The 21,097-nt window shown below is 47.9% G+C and overlaps 1 protein-coding gene across 5 annotated transcripts; it reads left to right on the plus strand.

Annotated features, from left to right (window-relative positions):
- The first annotated feature begins 1,012 nt into the window (after window positions 1–1,012).
- Window positions 1,013–20,786, plus strand: adar (adenosine deaminase RNA specific). 5 transcript variants are annotated; one of them, XR_010332871.1, is made up of 17 exons: window positions 1,013–1,170; window positions 4,581–6,823; window positions 6,982–7,177; window positions 7,873–8,007; window positions 8,548–8,699; window positions 9,424–9,559; window positions 9,867–10,105; window positions 11,731–11,884; window positions 12,182–12,350; window positions 12,799–12,892; window positions 14,750–14,866; window positions 15,504–15,634; window positions 16,300–16,482; window positions 16,627–16,739; window positions 16,990–17,117; window positions 17,685–20,420; window positions 20,462–20,786. XR_010332871.1 is itself a non-coding variant. In XM_064354563.1 (17 exons), the coding sequence occupies exons 2-17, from the start codon at window positions 4,731–4,733 to the stop codon at window positions 18,001–18,003; spliced, it is 4,011 nt and encodes a 1,336-aa protein (XP_064210633.1). In that variant the 5' UTR covers window positions 1,013–1,170; window positions 4,581–4,730; the 3' UTR covers window positions 18,004–20,786. The 5 variants fall into 5 exon arrangements, 4 of the variants coding, with proteins under 4 accessions (XP_064210633.1, XP_064210600.1, XP_064210623.1 ...); XM_064354563.1 differs by having other exon boundaries at window positions 4,581–6,212; window positions 6,561–6,823; window positions 17,685–20,786; XM_064354530.1 differs by having other exon boundaries at window positions 17,685–20,786.
- Window positions 20,787–21,097: the final 311 nt, after the last annotated feature.

Below are 21,097 nucleotides of genomic sequence, written 5' to 3' on the forward strand. Positions count from 1 at the left end.
GTGTGTAGACTAAGTAGGTCTCATTTTTATTCTGTCTAGTTTTATTGATTATTCTGTGCGTTTAGCAGTCTAGAATTGCTGAGGTTACGCTGACATCTGGTGGACAAATGCTATAAATGCCATTTTGCAGAAAATGTGACCAGACAATAGATCCGTGCCAGAGAAAAGCTTTCCATTGAACCTTGACAACATTATCACGGTCACCCAGGCAAAAAAGAAAGTAGCACACTTAAGTTCTATCAAAAGATAAACGAATTATGAGAAACTGTATTGCCCAACACAATTATTGTTTTTGAACACAGCAAATATTTGAGTAAGGCATCCGTAAGGGATGAATAGGGTGTGAGAATGATCAAATACATTTATTCTTTATGTGCTATTTTTATAGCTTTTTTCGTTCATTTTTCAGCAGACATTGAATTACCTCGATCTGATGAATACGGTTATAAAATGAGGCTTCTAAAATGTTTGTTGTTTCCAGGATTTGCGAAAGCTATCATGCTGCAATTGTGCAATTAAGAAATCTGAAACATACGACCGAAATATCAGAAGACCCATAGCACGTACGCCAGTAATTTCACTCCGAGTGTGGTGGTAATTTCACATTTGCGACTGCAAGGGAAAGTCAGCGCGTATTGCATAGGCTAGAATGAAAAGGGTAAGAGCTTGTTTTAGCGTCACCTCGTGGAGAAGCCAGGCGGGTGGCTGGAGCTCGGGTGTGTGGGCGGAGTTGCTTACAGGGTGATGGACATTTTTAGGGAAAGATTTTCGTCTGGACCTTGACCCGTCTGGTCTGGACAGGCTCTCCTCTACTATTTCTTTCCTGGATTCTGAGCTTTGTTTAGATCTCAGGTATATTCTCCAAAGATAACTGGGTGATTGGTGCTTCAAATATAAAAATGTGTATAGCACAGGGCTGGCCAAAATAATTTAAAAAAACGAACGAGGCTAGCAGAGTTAGAAGTGTAGCTATACCGCAATACACTCCAGCCCAGTTGGTGGCGGTAATGCATTAAGTGTTCATTGAATACAAAAACTCCAGAAGAAGAAGCTTCTCAACACTGTCGCGACCTATTGATGTCATTGCGCCCTGGTGGTATATGAATTTGGTAAACGGCAATGTTGGTCTAATTGTGACAACATAAAATACGCCTTCGATAACAAGCGCAGGTAACATAACTTTTATATCTGGCTGCGTTTTAGCTTTCAGTTTGTTGATACAAGCCATGCATATTGTAAATGAGATACAGAGGAAGATATAGCAGTGTGTTTTCATGGTGTGTAGCTAGGGCTCCAGTGCTGTAATGTTGTTGTATTGTTTTTTATGCGGGTATTCCATGCAAATATGTTTTGCTAGCTATTGCTGTGGGAAAATGTCGAAATCGAAACAATTAGCTATATCTTACCCTGTGATCTTGGCGGGTGCTTGCTGGCTAGCTAGTTATTCATTTCTACTTCTCCATACGAAATCACGAGGACGCGCGAAACCAATAACGTTGGTACCTAAACAGTCCATCGCGGAAGATGTAGGGGCAAAGCACTCGTTGGTTGAGTGCCATGTCGAGGAGATGAGAGTCGAGCCATTTTTAAATTATTATATATTTTTTTCTTTCAGGGGGGAAGGTCACGAGACCTGTGTAAGTAGGCACTTAGCGTGGATAGAAACCTACCGTGAAAGTGGAGGTTGCAAGAGCTCGAGTATGCTGGGGAGATGGTGTGGACTAATTAAGGAATTGCGACCCGTACTCATGTTTAGAATAAAATCTTTGCGTTTTGCAAACTTCAGGCTGGCCATTACTTAAGTGGTGAATACACCAAAGGACACCTGGCTGCACCCCCCTCGTATTCAAAAAATAAATTCATCTCCAGTTAAGGTTTTGGGGGGAAATATTTATAGAGAACCACAGAAGTCCTAGCTGTTGTTGACATACAATATGCATAAGATTACGATTTTGCAAAAACATTACACTATAGTCGTATTGTTTGACTTTACAGGACGTTTGGTGTTTCGGGACAATTGAGCTTCATATGCGACCATTAAGGCCAGCAAACCTGTTCCAAGGGGATCGGATGCATTTGATGCTGTGTGAGATCAGTGTGCGCTTATTGGTGATTTAACACATTGCAGATACCCAGTTTCAGTTTGCCTCTTGCAGCGAAATAGCAATTTTAAGATCAGTACAATTTGTGCTGCTGATTATTACTGTACAAATCGACATGTAGGCTACAGCGCATTATTTGCGCCCTCTAAAGGCGGGCCCCTGAAGTACATACACATTGAATCCGAACGTGCGTTTTGGTCGTGTCGAGTGTTGTGCGTCTCAGGAAACTGAAACATTTGCTTCGCAAAGAATGGAAAGTGAAACCTAAAAATTATTGCCGTCGACTTGCGCCATTCTTTATAGCTGCCAGTAAATAAAATTGATTTTTTAAATTGATTTTCGGATGTCCATGTATTGCAACAAAACGACAGAAGCATAAATAGTTTGGTAACACTGGCGAGAGTACGTTACACACGAACTGTAGAACGGGTTGAAGATGGTATCACTTACGAGTCTGGTCATACTAGTTAAGAAATTCTACTCGACGGCCTTCCATTTTCCAATGGTCATTGAAGAAAACGAATGTCATTTCGGGCGGTAGTGTAAACTAAATTAAATTATTCCAGTTAATAGTTATGCACTTGGGTGAGTTCACATTTTTATTGCAGTGTAGCTAATTAATCTATTGTAACTAGCTATATCATAGTTGTGCCACACTATATTGAAAGCACGCAGTTTAAACGCTAAAGCTGGCTGTTCTAGTTAAACGGATTAGTTAAGTAGTCTGCCTAACTTGACGGCAATATCTGTTCAGAGAAGTTTAGTTAAGGTTGTTTAACGTCAGGGAAAACGCACCCAGTGCTACCAAGATAACTGACTCGTGGTAGTCATATGCGTTTGCGAATAAATTACGTTTCTTTTATTGGTCGGTTCCATTGCTTTTTATGTAGCAAGCTGCGTTAAATAAGTTCCTCTGGGAAAAATCAAGACGGCTCAACAGGTACGTTTAGATGCACAGCCATTGCTATACACCATGTACATAATTAGCTAGCAATATTGCTATCATTTAACAATTTTTCAATACCTTGCTTTTTGTGAAACAAACAGGTTTGCGTTAGCCTACCTGCTATTAATTAAATGGCCAGCTGTTTAGTCTACTTCTCAAAACGAATGAGCTAGATGCGTAAGTACTAATTTGTCTCACTGTGTCTCGTCTGCAGTAGATTACAAATGATACGTGCCAGATTGTTCCTAACGCGTTTTTTTATGTTCAGTTGCGTTGCTGTTATGGTGAGTTACCGAGATGTTACAAGGGATAAAATCAGTGAAGCCCAGCTTATGAACCATATGTAGAAAGCATGAAAGTTCCTATTAAATGCTCCTAGCATTTCCTGCATTGGCGAAATGCAATTTTCTAAAGAAGTGCACGTAATGCATATCCAAAAATCACCGTGAGGCAAAACATAAAACATGCTGATTTGTGTGGTGGTGTTATTTTGGCGATGAAGTGCAGCGATGTATTAGGGTCAGTGTGAGTCAGTTGGAGCTAGTTGGTTTCAGGGCACAGTTCGTCTTGTCTGCTCTTGTTAATGTTGGCTGTAAGGGTGAGAGTGGGGGTTGGGGGGGGCCAGGGTATTTTTTATTTACATGGCAACTTATGAGGTAGAAATAAGGTAGGTTGTTCTGCTAAATTTGACATTTGTGTGGCATGGTAAGGAAGAGGCCCTGTCAGTGTTGTCACTTTGTGATTTTTGTGTTTTATATTATTCTCTTCCATCTGAGGTCTTATTGCAAGATAAGTGGACGAAAGTGGACATATCTGAATTTTGCACAATCTTGACATGTTCAAACAATTCAAATAAAATGTGATTCATGCACATACTGGATGGTTTACACAAATGCACTTTATAGAAATCTGTATTATAGTCACACATTGTCAGTAAGGATTCTGTCGTTTATTTAGGCTTGGCATATGTGTTTAGAGCCTCTTTGTTTTCTGGATTTTAAAATGGCAATGTTCTATATTGTCATGCAGTTGATTTATAGTATGGATTTATTTAAACCCAGGGACAAATATTGATATACATATTTATAATAGCAATGTGAGAGTTCTTGGAGATGTCCTTGACCCCTTGTTTTTAGTACTGTAATTTCTCTCTCTCTCTAAAGTATCATCAGATGATCCCTGCAGCCTGCAAAAAAATGTTTTTGTCTCACCAAAGATAAATTATTCATCTGGGGCTCATACCCAGTGATCCTGTTACAGCCATGTTAAAACCAATGAGACTCAGTGACTTGGGCATAGACTGTAAAATACACCATCAGCTCAGGGTCAAGGCTATGCATAACACCATGACTGTAATGTATTCCACGCTGTCCTTTAATGTCTCCCCCCCCCCCTCCATTCCCCCTCTTAATATCCAGTCTTTCATTCCTCTTGTGTGGGCTCCCTTTTTATTGTTAATTTCACTTCTCCATTCTCTGCCTCTTCTATTTTTTCCCCCTTTCTTACATCATTTCCTCTTTTCTCCATTGAAGGTGCCGCTCCACTCAGAAACTACTTGTCCAGGATTACCACTTGCCACGGTGCTGTTTCCAGACTACCGAAGTTCCAGCTGTTGCACCAGTTTAAGTGGTGCTGGTATTGTACCAGCGCCTTATTCCCCCCCTCGCCCTGACCCCTGCGATATGAGCAGAGGTAGAGGAGGGCCTCACAAACAGCATTGTAGGTTTCGGTCTCCCCAAAATCAGGGCAAACTCCCCTTTGGACCTGGTTCCTCCACGGTCCCAGGTGACCCCTATACCCCAGTTTTCCACCATAACTATAGCCGGTTCCCTCACTTACCCACCCTTTCCTCTGCACCCCCCCACACACAGACTTTTCCTTTCTCTCCTTGTGAACCCCTCCTCAGCCAACCCCCCACCAACCCAGGAAATGAGGGCCAGAGTACCATTTCTAAATTTAGGCAGCAACAGATGCAGTTTTTGAGGGGTCAAATTCCAGAAGCCCCTCAGTTTAGGACAGGTTTTCAGGGTGAAACCCATCGATTAGCTGCCAGAACAGGACCCAGTGCTGACCACCAGCAAAATTGGAACTTCAAAAGCCACCCCAACAACCCCAGACAAAGAGGGGGCTACCACAGTTTTGGGATTCGGGGTAAAAGTGGGGGATTCAGGGATCATTCAAGCCACAGTGTTCCCAATAGAGAAGCAGGCTGGAACCAGAGAACACACCCTCGAGGGAGAAACCAGTACCAGAACTCGTACCAGAAAAAACAGTGGGGTTCCAAGCAAGAATATTCAGTACCATCCTTGTCAGATAATTTCCAGAATTTGTCCTTGGAAAGGGACAATTTTGGCCGCAGCAGAAATTTTGACAAAGCGTCCTCCTACAGTGACAGCTGGGTTTCTTTGTCCGCAAGTTCGAATATAGAAACACTGGTCCTCGAGGCTCTGACCTCATTAAGTCCAGGTGAAACACTCCAGGCGAGAGTTTTTGCTAAAAAACATAATTTGCCAAAAAAACTAATTAACCAGACATTGTACGCCCTCCGTGGCTCTCAGAAGGCAGTGAAGCAAGGCGATAAACCTCCTCTTTGGACACTGCGGAGAGGGACACCTGAGGAAAAGGACGGCGGTCTTACTGGAGCGAAGGACACTGCAGTGGCTAAGGGACAGGGGAGTATCCCGGCAGCAGAAGAGCAGAGTGACGTATTGGTTGAGGCTGTCTTTGAGAGCGACCAAAGCCCTGACTCACAAGACCAAGACGGGATCTCTGAATCGGATTCCGAATCAGATTCCTCGGAAACAGCAGATTCCGACCAGGAACAGCCTCACCACGCTAGCAAAGTGGTTAACTTAGCCATAATGACTGAAACCAAAGAGCAGATTCTCCAGAACTTGCATGAATTGGGTAAATCCAATGCCCTCTTACTAGCAAAGAAACTTGGCCTCAAAACTGCCAAGCAGGTCAACCCCATCCTGTATGCCCTGGAAAAGCAGGGTGATGTCTCTTGCGACAAATCCATCACCCCTCCTCTGTGGGAACTGTCGACCCATAAGAGGGAGAGGATGGACAGACACAGGAAAGCCTTACGGAGTGCTCCTGCAGAGGGGACGGCACCTCCACTTGGGGTGTTTTTTCAGCGAGCAGCATCTGGCATGGAAGGGGTAGGTCGTTCATCTGGTACACAAGTTTTGAATTTGGGAGATCCCCTTCCAGGCTTGGAGCCAGTTCGGTTTGACCGCTTAGTGGGTGAGGAAATTGGGTTAGGCAATAGGCAGTTGGGTCCATTTGGCCAAGAACATAATCTGCCCTTGATCAAGCCAGACCCAGACGTGAGAGCGGTACCTGTAGGCCAAGAACGTGAACCGCCCTTGATCAAGCCAGACCCAGACATGGAAGAGGTACCTATGCCAGGCCTGGAACTCCTAAAACCTGAATCCTCTGACTTCCCCATCTCTGCCACTGCCTCTTTCCCATTCCTCCCTCCCTTTCATCCTCCTTCCCTCTATCAGGAAGACAACAAAAATGGGGCGCATTCACAGTGGGCGTCGGATGAAATTCCAGAGTTTCTGAACGTCATCAGAACTGGATCAGAGGGCACGGTTGCGGTGTCCCTTGCTGCCGCGCCACAGAATGTTGGGTTGACCCGCTTCCAGAAACTCCAGGAGATTCGATCCAAGAATCCCGTGAGTGGGCTGATGGAGTTTGCTCAGTATATGGGTCAAAACTGCGAGTTCTTGCTTCTGGACCAGTCTGGACCTTCACATGACCCCAGGTAAGGTGAAGAGTGTAGATGGTGTCATTTTCTGTGTTAAAATATTTTTTTTGACATTCAAAGGAAAATTTCTGGACGAGAATTTAGCAAGGTAGCAAAAATATTTTTGTTACTGTTCGATTCGGTTGTCCCGCATTTTATTCATCTTTCGGGTTCAGATTCAGGATGCAGGTTATGCTGGATGGACGCAGGTTTCCTGCGGCAGAAGCATCCAGCAAGAAAGTGGCTAAGAAGGATGCAGCTGCCGCAGCCCTGAATACCCTTCTGAGGGAGCAGGAGGGGGGAGGCAGGGCAGAAGAGCCAGGAAATACAGCTGGAATGGACGCTGCCAACGACCCCACTTGCGACACCACTGTGAGTACAGATACGCATTATGGAGTAGGGCATAGTATGGACTTATTTGGTCAAGAGAGGATTTTGGGGGAGAGGGGAAGCGGGCAGTGTATAATGGGAGTAATCTGACTGCTTTGAATGGAGGAGAAGGGATGCATGAGAAGAGATATTTACCTTATCTACCTTATATTTATCTTACTAGCAAACAGTTTGCAAATGAGAAGTAACTGCGGGAGGGTATATGATGTCAGTTTCGGTTCCTAAGCAATAAACGATACCACCCAAAATAGCAAAAATGGTTGAAAAGTAGTGGAAACTGTTAGCTGACTACATATGACTGGTAACATGCTGTGTTAACGAACTAGTTAATCAAATCTAATAATAAACTCCTCAAAAAAAAGTTTGGAAATTTGTGGTCGATCATATCTCTGTTGTCACCGTATTATTAGCATTGTATATCATTGGAACGCCTGTTCATTTCCCTTTACAATGATGTTCCATTTGTAAGGATCATGCATTTGTGGGATGAGCGGCACAGTTTATTATGTGGGTAGGGTGGCAAATTTCCCTGCCTATGTCAAACAGCGTATTCTGCTGTTGGTATTGACTCTGTTGTTTTGAGTTGTTTGGGGGATTGGATGATTGAACTCTCTATCAGTAACAAGCAACAAACAAGACATATTGGTAATTTTACGCTTTATTCATTGAACAAACAGTCAGGAGCCTCAGTAACGGGTGGAAGAACCATACGCAGCCACAACAGCCTGGCACCTCCCCCTCCTGCTGGTCACCAGCCTGGTCACGCGTTGCTGTGGGATGGCATTCCATTCCTCAACCAGGATTCGTTGCAGGTCAGCCAACGTGGTTGCGTTGGTCACTCTAGCATGTACAGCACGCCCGAGCTAATCCCACAAATGTTCAATTCGGTTGAAAGGTCTGGGCTGTTGGCAGGCCATTCCATTCTCTCTACTCCCACATTCTGGAGGTAGTTTGTGATAACCCTGACATCCAACCCCCCCGAACAACTCAAAACAATAGAGTCAATACCAACAGGAGAATACACTGTTTGACATTGGCAGGGAAATTTGCCACATTTCCCTTGGGACCCCACCCACATAATCAGCTGTGCTGCTCATGCATGATCCTTACAAATGGGACATCATTGTAAAGGGAAATGAACAGGCTTTCCAATAATATAACATACAATGCTGATAATACAGTGACAACAGAGATATGATCGACCAAACTAATTTCCAAACTTTTTTTTGAGGAGTTTATTAAACATATTGTGTGGTAACTACCCCCTTCTCCAAAATTGACTCTTGACCGCTGTGTATGATGAGCTCATATTAAGAAAATCTCTTGGAATATTAATTTGATTGTTTCCCCAGGGCACTGCCACTGAGGGCCCTCCCCAGGCCCTGTCTCGCTCCCTGCCTGGGGGGAAGAACCCCGTCTCCATGCTGATGGAGTACAGTCAGCGCACTGGCCACTCCATAGAGTTCATCAGCACTGGGCAGGAGGGGCCGCCTCATGACCCTCGGTAGGGCGCCTCTCCCTCCCTCCCTCCCTCCCTCCCGCCCGCTGCTTACTGCATCGGGGGAAACTACCCGAAAGACTCTGTGAAAGGCTGTGTCATTCTTGGGTTCTTTCTTCCGGCAGTCTCGATTTGATGCGTAGATAAAAATAGATTTGAACATCATGGATCGGTGTAAATGAAGATGATGGGTTTGTATTCAAAAGAGTTGAATGGAAACAGGCAAACTTGCATGCCCCCCCCTCCCAATCTCCTATATGAAAGCATTGGCCAAATGTTTAAATTTTTCTGTAACTGCAGTGCCATTGAAAGTAGATTAGTGGTTCATCTTCCTCGTCTGTTGTTAATTCTTTAGTCAGTAACACTTCCTGCACGAACCACCCCCCCCCACCCAGGGAAAGCCAGCAAACCTTCCACCTGGCAGAGTGACTGTTCCTGTCCTTGCCGCCTGTGCCCTGAATACTCTCCAGTCTGCTGACTGTGTGCACAGGACCCCTCCTGTCCGTGTTTGCGTAGCTTTTATCTCTCGTTCCTCCAGGCAGTCTTCCTCGCCATGTGATCAGCGTGATGATCTGAGAGTGGTGCGTGTCGTGCCTCCCCCCCGCTGTGCGTTCTGATGATTCGGGGGGGGGGGGGGGATTAATCACCGCTCTTCCTCCTCCTCCTCATTCTGCTTGAGCACAGGGAAGGAGAATGTTTTTGACATGTTTTTTCCCCCTCCCCGCTGTAGTTTTATGTTCAGGGTGAAGGTGGGGGACAGCCTCTTCCCAGAGGCCTCTGCTCCCAGTAAGAAGGCGGCGCGTCAGCTGGCGGCCGAGGAGGCGGTGAAGGAGCTGCTGGGAGACGGGCGGCTGCAGCTCAACAAGGTGGGAACAGACCCATACGGTCTTCCTGTGGGGTGGGGTAGGGGTCGGGTAGGGGTCGGGGGGGGGGGGGGGGTGGGGGGGCTGGGGCTGGTGGGGGGGTGCATGCTTTTAGACTGTTTGTGCAGTGGCTCTGCTCCTCTTTCTCAGTCAAGTCAATGCTTTGCTGATCTAATGAATAACAGTAGCTTCTCAGATTCACCTAAAAAAAAAAAAAAAAATTGGGGTACTTACTTTCCCATATGAGAAACTGGACCTGTGTGTGGAGATGCTTTGATCCGCAGTCCTGCCCCTTCTTTGGTCCCCTCAGCCCCAGGTGAACTTCTGCCCCATCGGGGACGATGAGAACGGTCCGGCGATGCCCCCCTGCCCCTCCCTCCCCCCGCTGACGGCGGCGGAGCTGCAGGCGGCCCACGAGGCCGGGGTGGGCGACCTCATCAACCACCTCAACAACAACGCCGTGTCGGGGCTGCTGGAGTACGCCCGGGCCCGGGGGTTCGCCGCCGAGATCCGCCTGGTCGGCCAGTGTGGGCCTCCGCACGAGCCACGGTACAGAGCACAACCGACAACACAAAGAGCAGCACAGCCTGAAGCTGTGTCCCACACTCTGCAGCACAGCCTGAACCTGTCTGTCCCACACGCTGCAGCACAGCCTGAACCTGTCTGTCCCACACACTGCAGCACAGCCTGAAGCTGTGTCCCACACGCTGCAGCACAGCTTGAACCTGTGTCCCACACACTGCAGCACAGCCTGAACCTGTGTCCCACACGCTGCAGCACAGCCTGAAGCTGTCTGTCCCACACACTGCAGCACAGCCTGAACCTGTCTGTCCCACACACTGCAGCACAGCCTGAACCTGTCTGTCCCACACACTGCAGCACAGCCTGAACCTGTCTGTCCCACACACTGCAGCACAGCCTGAAGCTGTCCGTCCCACACACTGCAGCACAGCCTGAAGCTATCTGTCCCACACACTGTGCAGCACAGCCTGAACCTGTCTGTCCCACACACTGCAGCACAGCCTGAAGCTGTCTGTCCCACACACTGCAGCACAGCCTGAACCTGTGTGTCCCACACACTGCAGCACAGCCTGAACCTGTGTGTCCCACACACTGCAGCACAGCCTGAACCTGTCTGTCCCACACACTGCAGCACAGCCTGAAGCTGTCTGTCCCACACACTGCAGCACAGCCTGAAGCGCCGACAACACAACGAGCAGCACAGCCTGAAGCTGTGTGTCCCACACACTGTGCAGCACAGCCTGAAGCTGTGTGTCCCACACACTGTGCAGCACAGCCTGAAGCTGTCTGTCCCACACACTGCAGCACAGCCTGAAGCTGTCTGTCCCACACACTGTGCAGCACAGCCTGAAGCTGTCTGTCCCACACACTGCAGCACAGCCTGAAGCTGTCTGTCCCACACACTGCAGCACAGCCTGAAGCTGTGTCCCACACACTGTGCAGCACAGCCTGAACCTGTCTGTCCCACACACTGCAGCACAGCCTGAACCTGTGTCCCACACACTGTGCAGCACAGCCTGAACCTGTCTGTCCCACACACTGCAGCACAGCCTGAACCTGTCTGACCCACACACTGCAGCACAGCCTGAAGCTGTCTGTCCCACACACTGTGCAGCACAGCCTGCCACTCTGTCCCACACACAGTGCAGCACAGCCTGCCACTCTGTCCCACACACAGTGCAGCACAGCCTGCCACTCTGTCCCACCACTAAACTAAGCATCAAGTATAGTTTAGTGGAGGAATAGACGAGCAGTGTTGGGCTGAATGGCCTGTTCTCCTCTTACGTTATGTTATGTTGTTATGTCATGTTACACACTGCAGTCTAGGTATATGTAGTACTGTATATTATGTGTCTCAGAATCACACAGTATTGAAGTTGAGTCCAGTACTTCATACTCTGGCCTCGGGTAGCTGTGCATAGTAAAGCGCATACGCTAAGGTCCAGTCATGCATTGCAGCTGTCACTCCAGACCAGTGTTTTAGCATATCAGTTATTTGTAAAGTCTGTACAACAGGAAGCATGGTGCAGTTCAAGAGTCCTCAGTGAAGTAAACGATGATGTCTGTAGTGAAGTCAGTATTTTCTGTGTGTCCTGCAGTGCAGGCCCTGTCCGGTGTCATGTCATGGCTCCCGTTCTCTCTCTCTCCCCCAGGTTCACGTACCAGGCCAAGCTGGGCGGCCGCTGGTTCCCGCCGGTTTGCGCCAGCAACAAGAAGCAGGGGAAGCAGGAGGCGGCGGACGCCGCCCTCAGGGTGCTGATCGGGGAGGCGGAGAAGGCGGCCCGAACCGGAGAGCTCACCCCGGAGGTGGGTTTGACCCCCCCCCTCCCTCCTCCCCCTACCCTCTCGCTCGTGGAGCACTCTAAACCGGGGCTGCCCTGCCCTGCCCTGTTATGTTCCTGGAGATCCTGTTGGTTTTCATTTCAGTCCTGATTTGGCACACCTGACTCCGCTAATTGGCCGCTGGATGAGATCTCTAGCTGTTGAGTGAGGTGTGCTTTGTTACGGTTGGAGTGAAAACCTGCAGGAATGTAGATCTCCAGGAGCAGGGTTGGGGTTGGGCCCTGTGCTAAACTGTCCCGCGTCCCCGTCCTTCTCCCGCAGCTCCCGGTGAGCGGCAGCACCCTGCACGACCAGATCGCCATGCTCAGCCACCAGCGCTTCAACGCCCTCACCACCCGCATCCAGCACAGCCTGCTGGGACGCAAGATCCTGGCCACCATCGTCATGAGGAAGGGGGACAGCCTGGGCACGGTGGTCAGCCTGGGCACTGGTGAGCCGGTGGGACGGGAGGGAGGGAGAGGGGGAGGGAGGGAGGGAGAGGGGAGGGGGAGGAGAGAGAGAGAGCGAGAGGAGGGAGGGGAGGGGAGGGAGAGGGAGAGGGAGAGAGGGAGGGAGGGAGGTGCTGCTAATGAAATGGAACAAAGCTGAAATCAGGTCCGGTTGCAGAGTGCTGATGAAATTTGACTTGTGTTTGTGTAACGTGTCTTTAGTAAAAGAGAAACTGTAACCCGGACACACAGTGTCATTGATGCAAAGCACAGCTCTCATCATTTTCAGCTGCTTGAGATATAGTAGCTCCCCTTGTGGAGAGTCTTCAGCCTGCTGAACGTGCGCGTGAGCGTGTGAGTTACAAGCCCGGTCTAAGAAGGAGAACAGCATAGCAGAGTCGCGGAACGCGCTGCTGGGCCGTCTCTGATGTCAGTCAAACTGGTTTTCAGGAAACCGCTGTGTGAAAGGGGAGGAGCTGAGTCTTAAAGGGGACACGGTGAACGACTGCCACGCAGAAATCATTTCCAGAAGGGGCTTCATCAGGTACACAGTTCGTATGAGCACCATTTCTGCCTTTCATGTTTTTTCCCCCCTTTTGGTATGTTTTGCCATCGTCTCATTTTCTTGTTGGTGTTCTGTCTGTTTCCACAAGCACAAATCATTGCAATGCTGGATTAGAGTTGCGGTCTGTAGTTGGGAGATGTGATCTGTGCGGCCATGATTGTGTGTATTTTTCCTATCCAAGCTTCTTTCAGGAAATTTGATGTTTCAAGCACATTTTCAGCCAGAAACACCTGAATTTGAGTTATCCGGTCCTTCTCATTACTACCTTGTTGGAGTGAATATTTGATCAAATTGGGTGACCTTTTAAAGGGATTCTTACTTTCTAATAGATTCACTCTCACTTTCCGTGCGTGACCTCTCCTCAACTCATAATCGGGAGCTAGTTGGCGTATATAACCTTAAGCTGTGTGCCGATTTGAAGTATTAAATGGCGGCTTAGGAAACTCTGGTGATTTCCAGTTTCCACCAAATCTCTCACTGTGCCAAAATCTATGCACGAGTCATTAAATCTTTCCATCAGATTAGCCTTTTCCCATCAGATTAGCTTTTTCCCCCATCAGCCGTCCAATCAGAGGAGCTGAAACGTCTCCATCGCAGGGTAATCTAGATCATCTCCGTGCTATCAGAGGAGGTATTTCACGGCACGTTGGTTGTAATTTAGTTTTGCCGCATTAGTGTGTATATCGATCATTTCCACTTCCTCTTCCATATCAATTGAGGACAGACTTGCACTCTTTTACTGCAGATTGATTCAGCTCCTGAAGTTCACGCTAGTTGACATATAGCCGTGCATTAACATTTAATGCTGTTAAATGCGTGAAGGCACTGCATGCTTCGGGTTTTATTAAATCAGTTCTATTGCATCTGCGGCAGATTCCCCTCTGACAGCTAGGGAAGTTTCACTGTTCACGTTGTAAAAGTGTTTGATGGCGATGATGGGTTCTACTTTGGATGATATAAAATGATCAGACATATATTTTGAAAAGGGGTAGTAACTGTCATGCTTGTTTTCATGGGCAAAGTATTTATTATTTTTTTGTTTTTTTGAATGTAGCTCTCCTCTGCTGGAGAGAGCTGTATTGCGGTCTGCCACTGAAATGGCTTGGTAACAAATAAATTCTAGTCTGCTGCCTTTTTCCCCTGGAGTTTTACATTCCTTTTGCAAGTAACCTTAATCAAAGGGCGTCGCTTATGCAGCTATTGCGAAGTGTTGACTGCATGTGCTCTTGAGAACAGGCAGAACCAATAAACCACTCCTGAGATCTGCTTGGAAAATTAGGGAATGCACTTTTATGTCATTCAGAGAGTCAACGAGAATAAAGAGTCAGCCTTTCATGTGCAGTCTGGAAGGTGATGAGTTTCGCTGTGATGTTAGTTGGGTCTAACATGGGGCCGGTAGGTCGTTTTAAGCCGGGTAAAACCCCAAATGTCCTCAGCTTCCATTCAGATGGTGGTGGATCATCATGGAAAACCCCCAGGCACAAATCAGAATGAAACCTAATATTAATGAGGTTGAGGCTCGACTGTTTTTCCACTTAGAGCAGTTGGCAGCCAGCGCCTCTACTTTACTGGTTTGTCGGAAATGATTGCTGCCGACACAACCGTCTGCGAGATGCGGTAACCTAATATCCTCCTGCTCCTTCCTCTCTCCCCATCCTCCTCTCCCTCTGGAGAAATAACAAACAGTCTTTTGTCTCCTCTTTGTAGGGTTGTTTGTTGTTTAAAAAAAAAAAAAAAGTTTTCTCTGTTTATTCTAGTTCAGACTAATCCGGACCGCGCTCTTTAATGGATGTTGGGTAAAGAGCTTTCCCAAAGTGAGCGTCTCCTCTCTGGCAGGTTCTTGTACAGTGAGTTGATGAAGCACCATGCAGGGGAGGGGGAGAGCCTGTTTGAGCCTGCGGAGGACGGCAAACTCAGGATTCTGCCTGACGTGACCTTTCACCTCTACATCAGGTGAGCCTTCCCGAGCCCTTCTCCTCCCTCCTCTCCGTCTCGCGTGATGATTGGCCAGTGCAGACGGTGCCGCGGGCTAGGTGGTCCCTCCCTCCCCGTGTGAGCCCTTTCTCCCCATGTGAGCCCCTCCCTCTCGATGTGAGCCCCTCCCTCCAGGTGTGAGCCCCTCCCCCTGTGAGCCTCTCCCTCCTGCTGTGCATGCAGCGTGCTGATGTGAGCCCCCCCTCCTGGTGTGAGCCCCTCCCCCTGTGAGCCTCTCCCTCCTGCTGTGCATGCAGCGTGCTGATGTGAGCCCCTCCCTCCTGCTGTGAGCCCAGCATGCTAATTTGAGCCCCCCCTCCTGGTGTGAGCCCCTCCCTCCTGATGTGAGCACAGCGTTCTAATTTTAGCCCCTCCCTCCTGGTGTGAGCCCCTCCCTGCTGATGTGAGCACAGCGTTCTAATTTTAGCCCCTCCCTCCCGGTGTGAGCCCCTCCCTCTCGGTGTGGACACAGCGTGCTAATTTGAGCCCCTCCCTGCTGATGTGAGCACAGCGTTCTAATTTTAGCCCCTCCCTCCCGGTGCGAGCTCCTTCCTCCTGCTGTGAGCACAGCGTGCTAATTTGAGCACCCCCCCACCCCCTCCTGTGTCTCCCTCAGCACCGCCCCCTGCGGAGACGGCGCTCTGTTCGACAAGTCCTGCAGCGAGGCGGCCGAGGGGGCGGGGCCCATGCACCATCCGCTGTTCGAGAACACCAAGCAGGGGAAGCTGAGGACGAAGGTGGAGAACGGTGAGGTCTGCGCGCCGAGGGTGGTGTAGAGCAGTCAAGCTCAGTGTGTGGACGTCGATAATATCTGCCAAAGCACAGCAAAAATGCCCTGCAAAAGACCATCACTTTGCTAAATGCCAGGCTGCATGAAATGGGGTAGAAATCAATGAAATTGTGCTATGACCTGTGGTTACTTACAGTGAGGAGCAGCTCCTCATGTGTGGTCCGGTATTGTGGTCCTGTTGCTGCCGGGGTTTGACTGGCGCTGTGTGATGATGAGATGAGTTTGGGCCCTGGCAGAAGGCAGTGAGGGCAGAGGACTCAGACTGGCGTGTGTAGAGTGGAGGTGGCACACAGGAGAATGGCAAGCAGATGAGGGGGTTGCCATACCATGTCATTATTTTACTCTTCCATTGATTTTGGGATGCGAGCCAAACTGTTTAAGATTCACGTGGGTCTCTGTGCTTGTAGAAGTGGTTGTGCTGGCGTTTATCCATCCAAAATTGTGATAGAGCCGCGCACTATCCAAAGGCTTAATGTCCGATATTATTATTGAAATCGAGGAACAAGCAGGAGTTCTTCGTTTCCGTGAATGAGAGTGACAGCTTTGGGTCTTAGTTCTTTTTTTTTTTTTTTAACACGGATGACTCATTTGCCTTGATTCGCCGTGGCTCCGCCCCCTGCAGGGGAGGGCACCATCCCGGTGGAGTCGAGCGACATCGTGCCCACGTGGGACGGCATCCAGCACGGGGAGAGGCTGCGCACCATGAGCTGCAGCGACAAGATCCTGCGCTGGAACGTCCTGGGCCTGCAGGGGGCGCTGCTCACTCATTTCCTGCACCCCGTTTACCTCCGCTCCATCACTCTGGGTGAGAAGCGCGTCGCCACTATTCCACCAGTCACACAACGGGGAAAGGTTTCGCGGTTGCATGTTGTCAAAAGGAGGGGAAAAAAAACATTGCTACTGCTTAATTGTGCATTGCTGGAGATCGTTGTGCTTTGCGCCACTCTAGGATACCTGTACAGCCACGGTCACCTGACCAGGGCCATATGCTGCCGATTGGCTAGGGATGGCGATGACTTCAGAAAGAGCCTTCCTCCCAACTTCACTCTCAACCACCCTGAGGTAATGCATTGAAAGAAGACCACTATTTCCATAATAATGCACATAGTCCCATGTTTTTGGGCCCTCTTTCTTAATGGGCTTCATTTTTGCCAGTATATCAAACTTATTTTGCACATTGTCTATTACATTTGACATGCTGCATTGTATTATTATACTCATTTCACAATGTGGGGAAGGAAAAAATCACAAGCATGTTTTAAAGTTCCTCTCCCCCCCCCCCACCCCCCCCACCTGCCCAACCGTCCCTCAGGTGGGCCGGGTCAGTGTGTACGACTCCACCCGGCACACGGGCAAGACCAAGGAGTCCAGCGTCAACTGGAGCCAGGCTGACCAGCTGAGCGTGGAGGTGCTGGACGGGACCAAAGGCAAGCTGGACAGGTGGGGAGCGTTCGCTGTGCGCTCGCTGTGCGTTTGCTGTGCGTCGGCACGCTGTCCTACTGCAGGCAGCCACAGCCGACGCGCACAGATCGCTGTGTTTGCAGTGTTTTAATGCCGTGCTCAGCACGTTCTGTCGTACGCTTTAGAAAAATGGCTATAAAACACACTTGCAAAAATGTGCCTGTTTGCAAGTTTTTTGTTTTTTTTTGGTTTATTTATTTATTTATTTATTTTTAAAATCCTCATATCAAATGTAGTGTATGCAGTAGAAGGCAAAAATTTGTGCACACCTGTGTGTCCTTGCCCGTATTAGGTCATGACCTTCTTTCATATTGCGTTTTCCACTTTTCTGAATTTTCTGTTGAACTCTAAAATGGCACATCTTCTGAAGCTGATTGTATCAACATGCTACTGATTAGTCGTTTTTATGCTTTTCTTCACAGGTTATGCACATGAGAAGTGTTTTTTTTTTCCTGAGCGTTTCACAGTGCAGCTGTCGCTGGGCGCCATAAACTGACCGCAGTCCTAACTCCTCCTCTTCTCTCTGCGTCTTCCTTCCGTCTCCAGCCCCAAATTGGACGTGTCCCGCGTCTCCAAGTCCAACATGCTCCGCCTCTTCCGGGCGCTGTGCCAGCGGGCGGGCCGCGCCGACCTGCTGCAGCAGCCCTCCTACGCCCACGCCAAGATGGCCGCCGAGGCCTTCCAGCGGGCCAAGGCCCAGTTCTTCCAGGCCCTCAGCGCCCACGGCTACGGGGCCTGGATCGGCAAGCCCCTGGAGGAGAAGAGCTTCGAGGCCAGAGGCGAGAGCGCGGGGATCCAGGGCAGCGTTAATAACGCCGGCGCCGCCAACACTCTCTGCGCCAACAGCTACAGCACGGAGGGGTAGCGGGGAGAGCAGGGCGAGGGCGGGCGGGGGCTCTGGGGGATAAAGGAAGAGAGGAAGGGATTAGGGGATGAAGGCTAGCCAGTAGCGTGTTTGGTTTGAGGGCAGAGGTCAGCGCGCGTGTGTGAGGGATGGCATGGGACAGGATGCCGGGGAGAGGGGAATGTGGACTTGGCGAGCCTTAGGGGGGCGGAGCTTTGACATCAGGAGCCGAGGGGAAGGGAGACGTGAATATTGCATCGGCAGCTGGACTGTGAACAGTGTGAGAAGACTGCAGGAGGGGTCAGAGGAGTGGCCTGGTAGAGTGGACCACAGTGAAAAGAGGTTCACACAGCAAATTAAACATACTGACAGAGAGAGATGCACTGCATTATAAATAATACTCACAGAGCCAAAAAAAAAAAGAAAAAACAAACCTGTAGTACTCGCAGTGCAGTCTCAGTGTAAATACACACTCAGATGCACAGAATTACTGTTTATATTAACGTAGACCCAATCACCTCTCTCCTATTCACCCAGTCTAATTTAGATGTGTGCATCTACACAAATGTATAAAGTCCTGAAGATTTACCTTTATTTTGGACAGCTGGCATTTCATCACTTCTTATTTGTGCCCAAAAGCAGTCCCGGTCTCACCAATGCGCGCTCTGCATTGATGAATCCACAATATCGTGTAGTTCCAGCACATGTAAGCCCATCCCCCCCTTCTCTTGAATAATCCATGAATGTCCAGTACAATAGATGTAACTGTACACATGCTCAGAGATCATTGTAGACCAGTGTTTCTCAACCCTGGTCCTGGGGACCCACTGCCCTGCATGTTTTAGATGTTTCCCTGCTCCAGCACGCCTGATTCAAATGAATGGGTCATTATCAGGCTTCTGGCAGAGCTTAATGACTACCCATTCATTTTAATCAGGTGTGTTGGAGCAGGGAAATATCTAAAACATGCAGGGCAGTGGGTCCCCAGGACCAGGGTTGAGAAACACCGTTGTAGACCATTGTCATTGTAGTGCTAGTATCGTAATGTTTGTTTTCTGTGAGAATCGTGTGTAACACTTATTTTATGATGCCTCTGTTGTTCTGTTGCCGGTGTTTTAGTTAAATCTTCTATCCTTATCAAAGGAAGGTGATGCATATGCATACTGTACATACAGATATGTATACACACAAATTTATATGTGAAAAACAACCTATATATTTGTGTGTATGTGTAAATGTATATCTTATGTATATATTTTGTAGCTGTTATTTGATGATTTTCTTACAATGTTTATGATAGCTTTGTGTTCACTTGTCAGAGGTAAGATTTTTTAAAAATTGTTTTACCTTCAAGTGAGAAGATCACAGGTGTCTGGTCTTCTTGAGTTATACTGGACTGTACTCATCTTTTTATTTTTTTTAATGCATATGACAGAATGACACGTACAACCATATTAACACATGTACACTCTTCAGGCACAGATCTATCCCGCAGTGCACAACCTGATTGCACACAGACTAAATTTTACTTCTCTTGTTGAGATTAGTAAGGGGATGATTCTAATGCTGAGGTCATGGCGTGGTGGAAAATGTCACTTGAACCTCTTGAAGAGATGGTTCACTTTCTGGAGTTTTTAATAGTTCTAGTATCACCGTATTACATTGGCCTAGACAGTTTTTATGTGATATGAAAGATATTTGAGAGGTTTAACAGGCGTTACCGATGGCCAGCTGGCTATACGGCGGGTGGTGGGGCATTCAGGGGTTTGTGATCTAAAACAAGAAAATACGCTTAAAGCGGCTTGTACAGTGACATTATGCCTCCAAGGGATGTGCTTACTGGCCAATTAATTTTATAGCATTTTAAAAGTCAGTTTTTATGTTGTACCGTTCCTTTAGTGCAGTGGTCTCAGGTTTGCATGTGCAATAGCAAGTAGCTCCGACTGAAAATAACATTAAACTATATTTTTTTGAAGAATCGTCAGCTAATATCCAAATGTACAGCCCCTGGAGTAGTAATATTGTTGTAAAAGCCATATTGGAGTTAGGGCAGACCCCTAAATCCCCCTATACCTGGCCTTGTAAGGCACCAGGTCTACAGGAACTTCTGTGAATAACTAAAATATCCGTCACTGCAAACAAAAGCTGTATGGGCCAATTGAAAACTGATTGAGTAATTGAGTTTTTAAAATCCCAAATAAAAAAACCCGGAAAGTGAACTATCACTTTACAACTATATAATTACTTGCTTCAAATCATTGAATTGCCGATTTTTCTCGCTTTTTTTCCAGGAAAGTAATATGCATAAATGCATGCATACAATCAAATGGTGGGATAATTCCCTCTTCAGTGCTCATGACCTGTAGAGTTTACCTGACTGAAGCCTCCAACTGAGAATTTATCAACATGAATCACAATGTTGCACTATCCAACACCACGTCAGACGTGACTGCAGATTCTCTGCATCTTCTTTTCAAAGCAGAATGCTGGGTTCCTGTTTCCCAAGGAGAAATATTGGTTATTGGTGGTGTTCTTTATTTTTTTAGCGCGTTGAAAATTATTTGCAAAACTCTTTCAGAAGAATGGTAATAAGGATTTCTGTGAATAGCTATAGAAATTTATATTTTTGTTGTCAGTACTCTGAAGTGCATACAGATTTCAGTGTATACATGCAAATTCAACCATGTATAGTACAGCTTTTGCTTATGTTGCCAATGGTTACTGATGGTTATCTTTGTTTTTTTCCAAAGATGGAAACCTGATACTGAATTTAAAATGAAAATATAAATTCAAATTTAAACTGTTTCGTGTGTGACCAGGTAGGTGTTATTCCTGCTGTGCTTTCGATGCCCGACACGCCTCCACCAGAGCCCATAGGTTAACTGGAGGGTCGTCTGCTGGGGACGACCCTTCATAAGTGTTTCGCTCCTCATCCTGCAGTGATGTCTCCCAGCTCCCTCATGCAGCTTATCCTTCCTCAAGTGTTAGCAGTCCTGCCCCAAGCCTGATCTTTCCTCCTCAGCCGTAGGCAGAAACTGCCCTTCTCCACTTATCCTGCTGACCCCTTCCTTGCCCTCTTCCCTTTTGCTCCCACTACCCCCCCCCCCCCCAGTTC

The sequence above is a fragment of the Anguilla rostrata genome, chromosome 1, assembly GCF_018555375.3.
Source record: "Anguilla rostrata isolate EN2019 chromosome 1, ASM1855537v3, whole genome shotgun sequence".
Classification (NCBI taxonomy): Eukaryota; Metazoa; Chordata; class Actinopteri; order Anguilliformes; family Anguillidae; genus Anguilla; species Anguilla rostrata.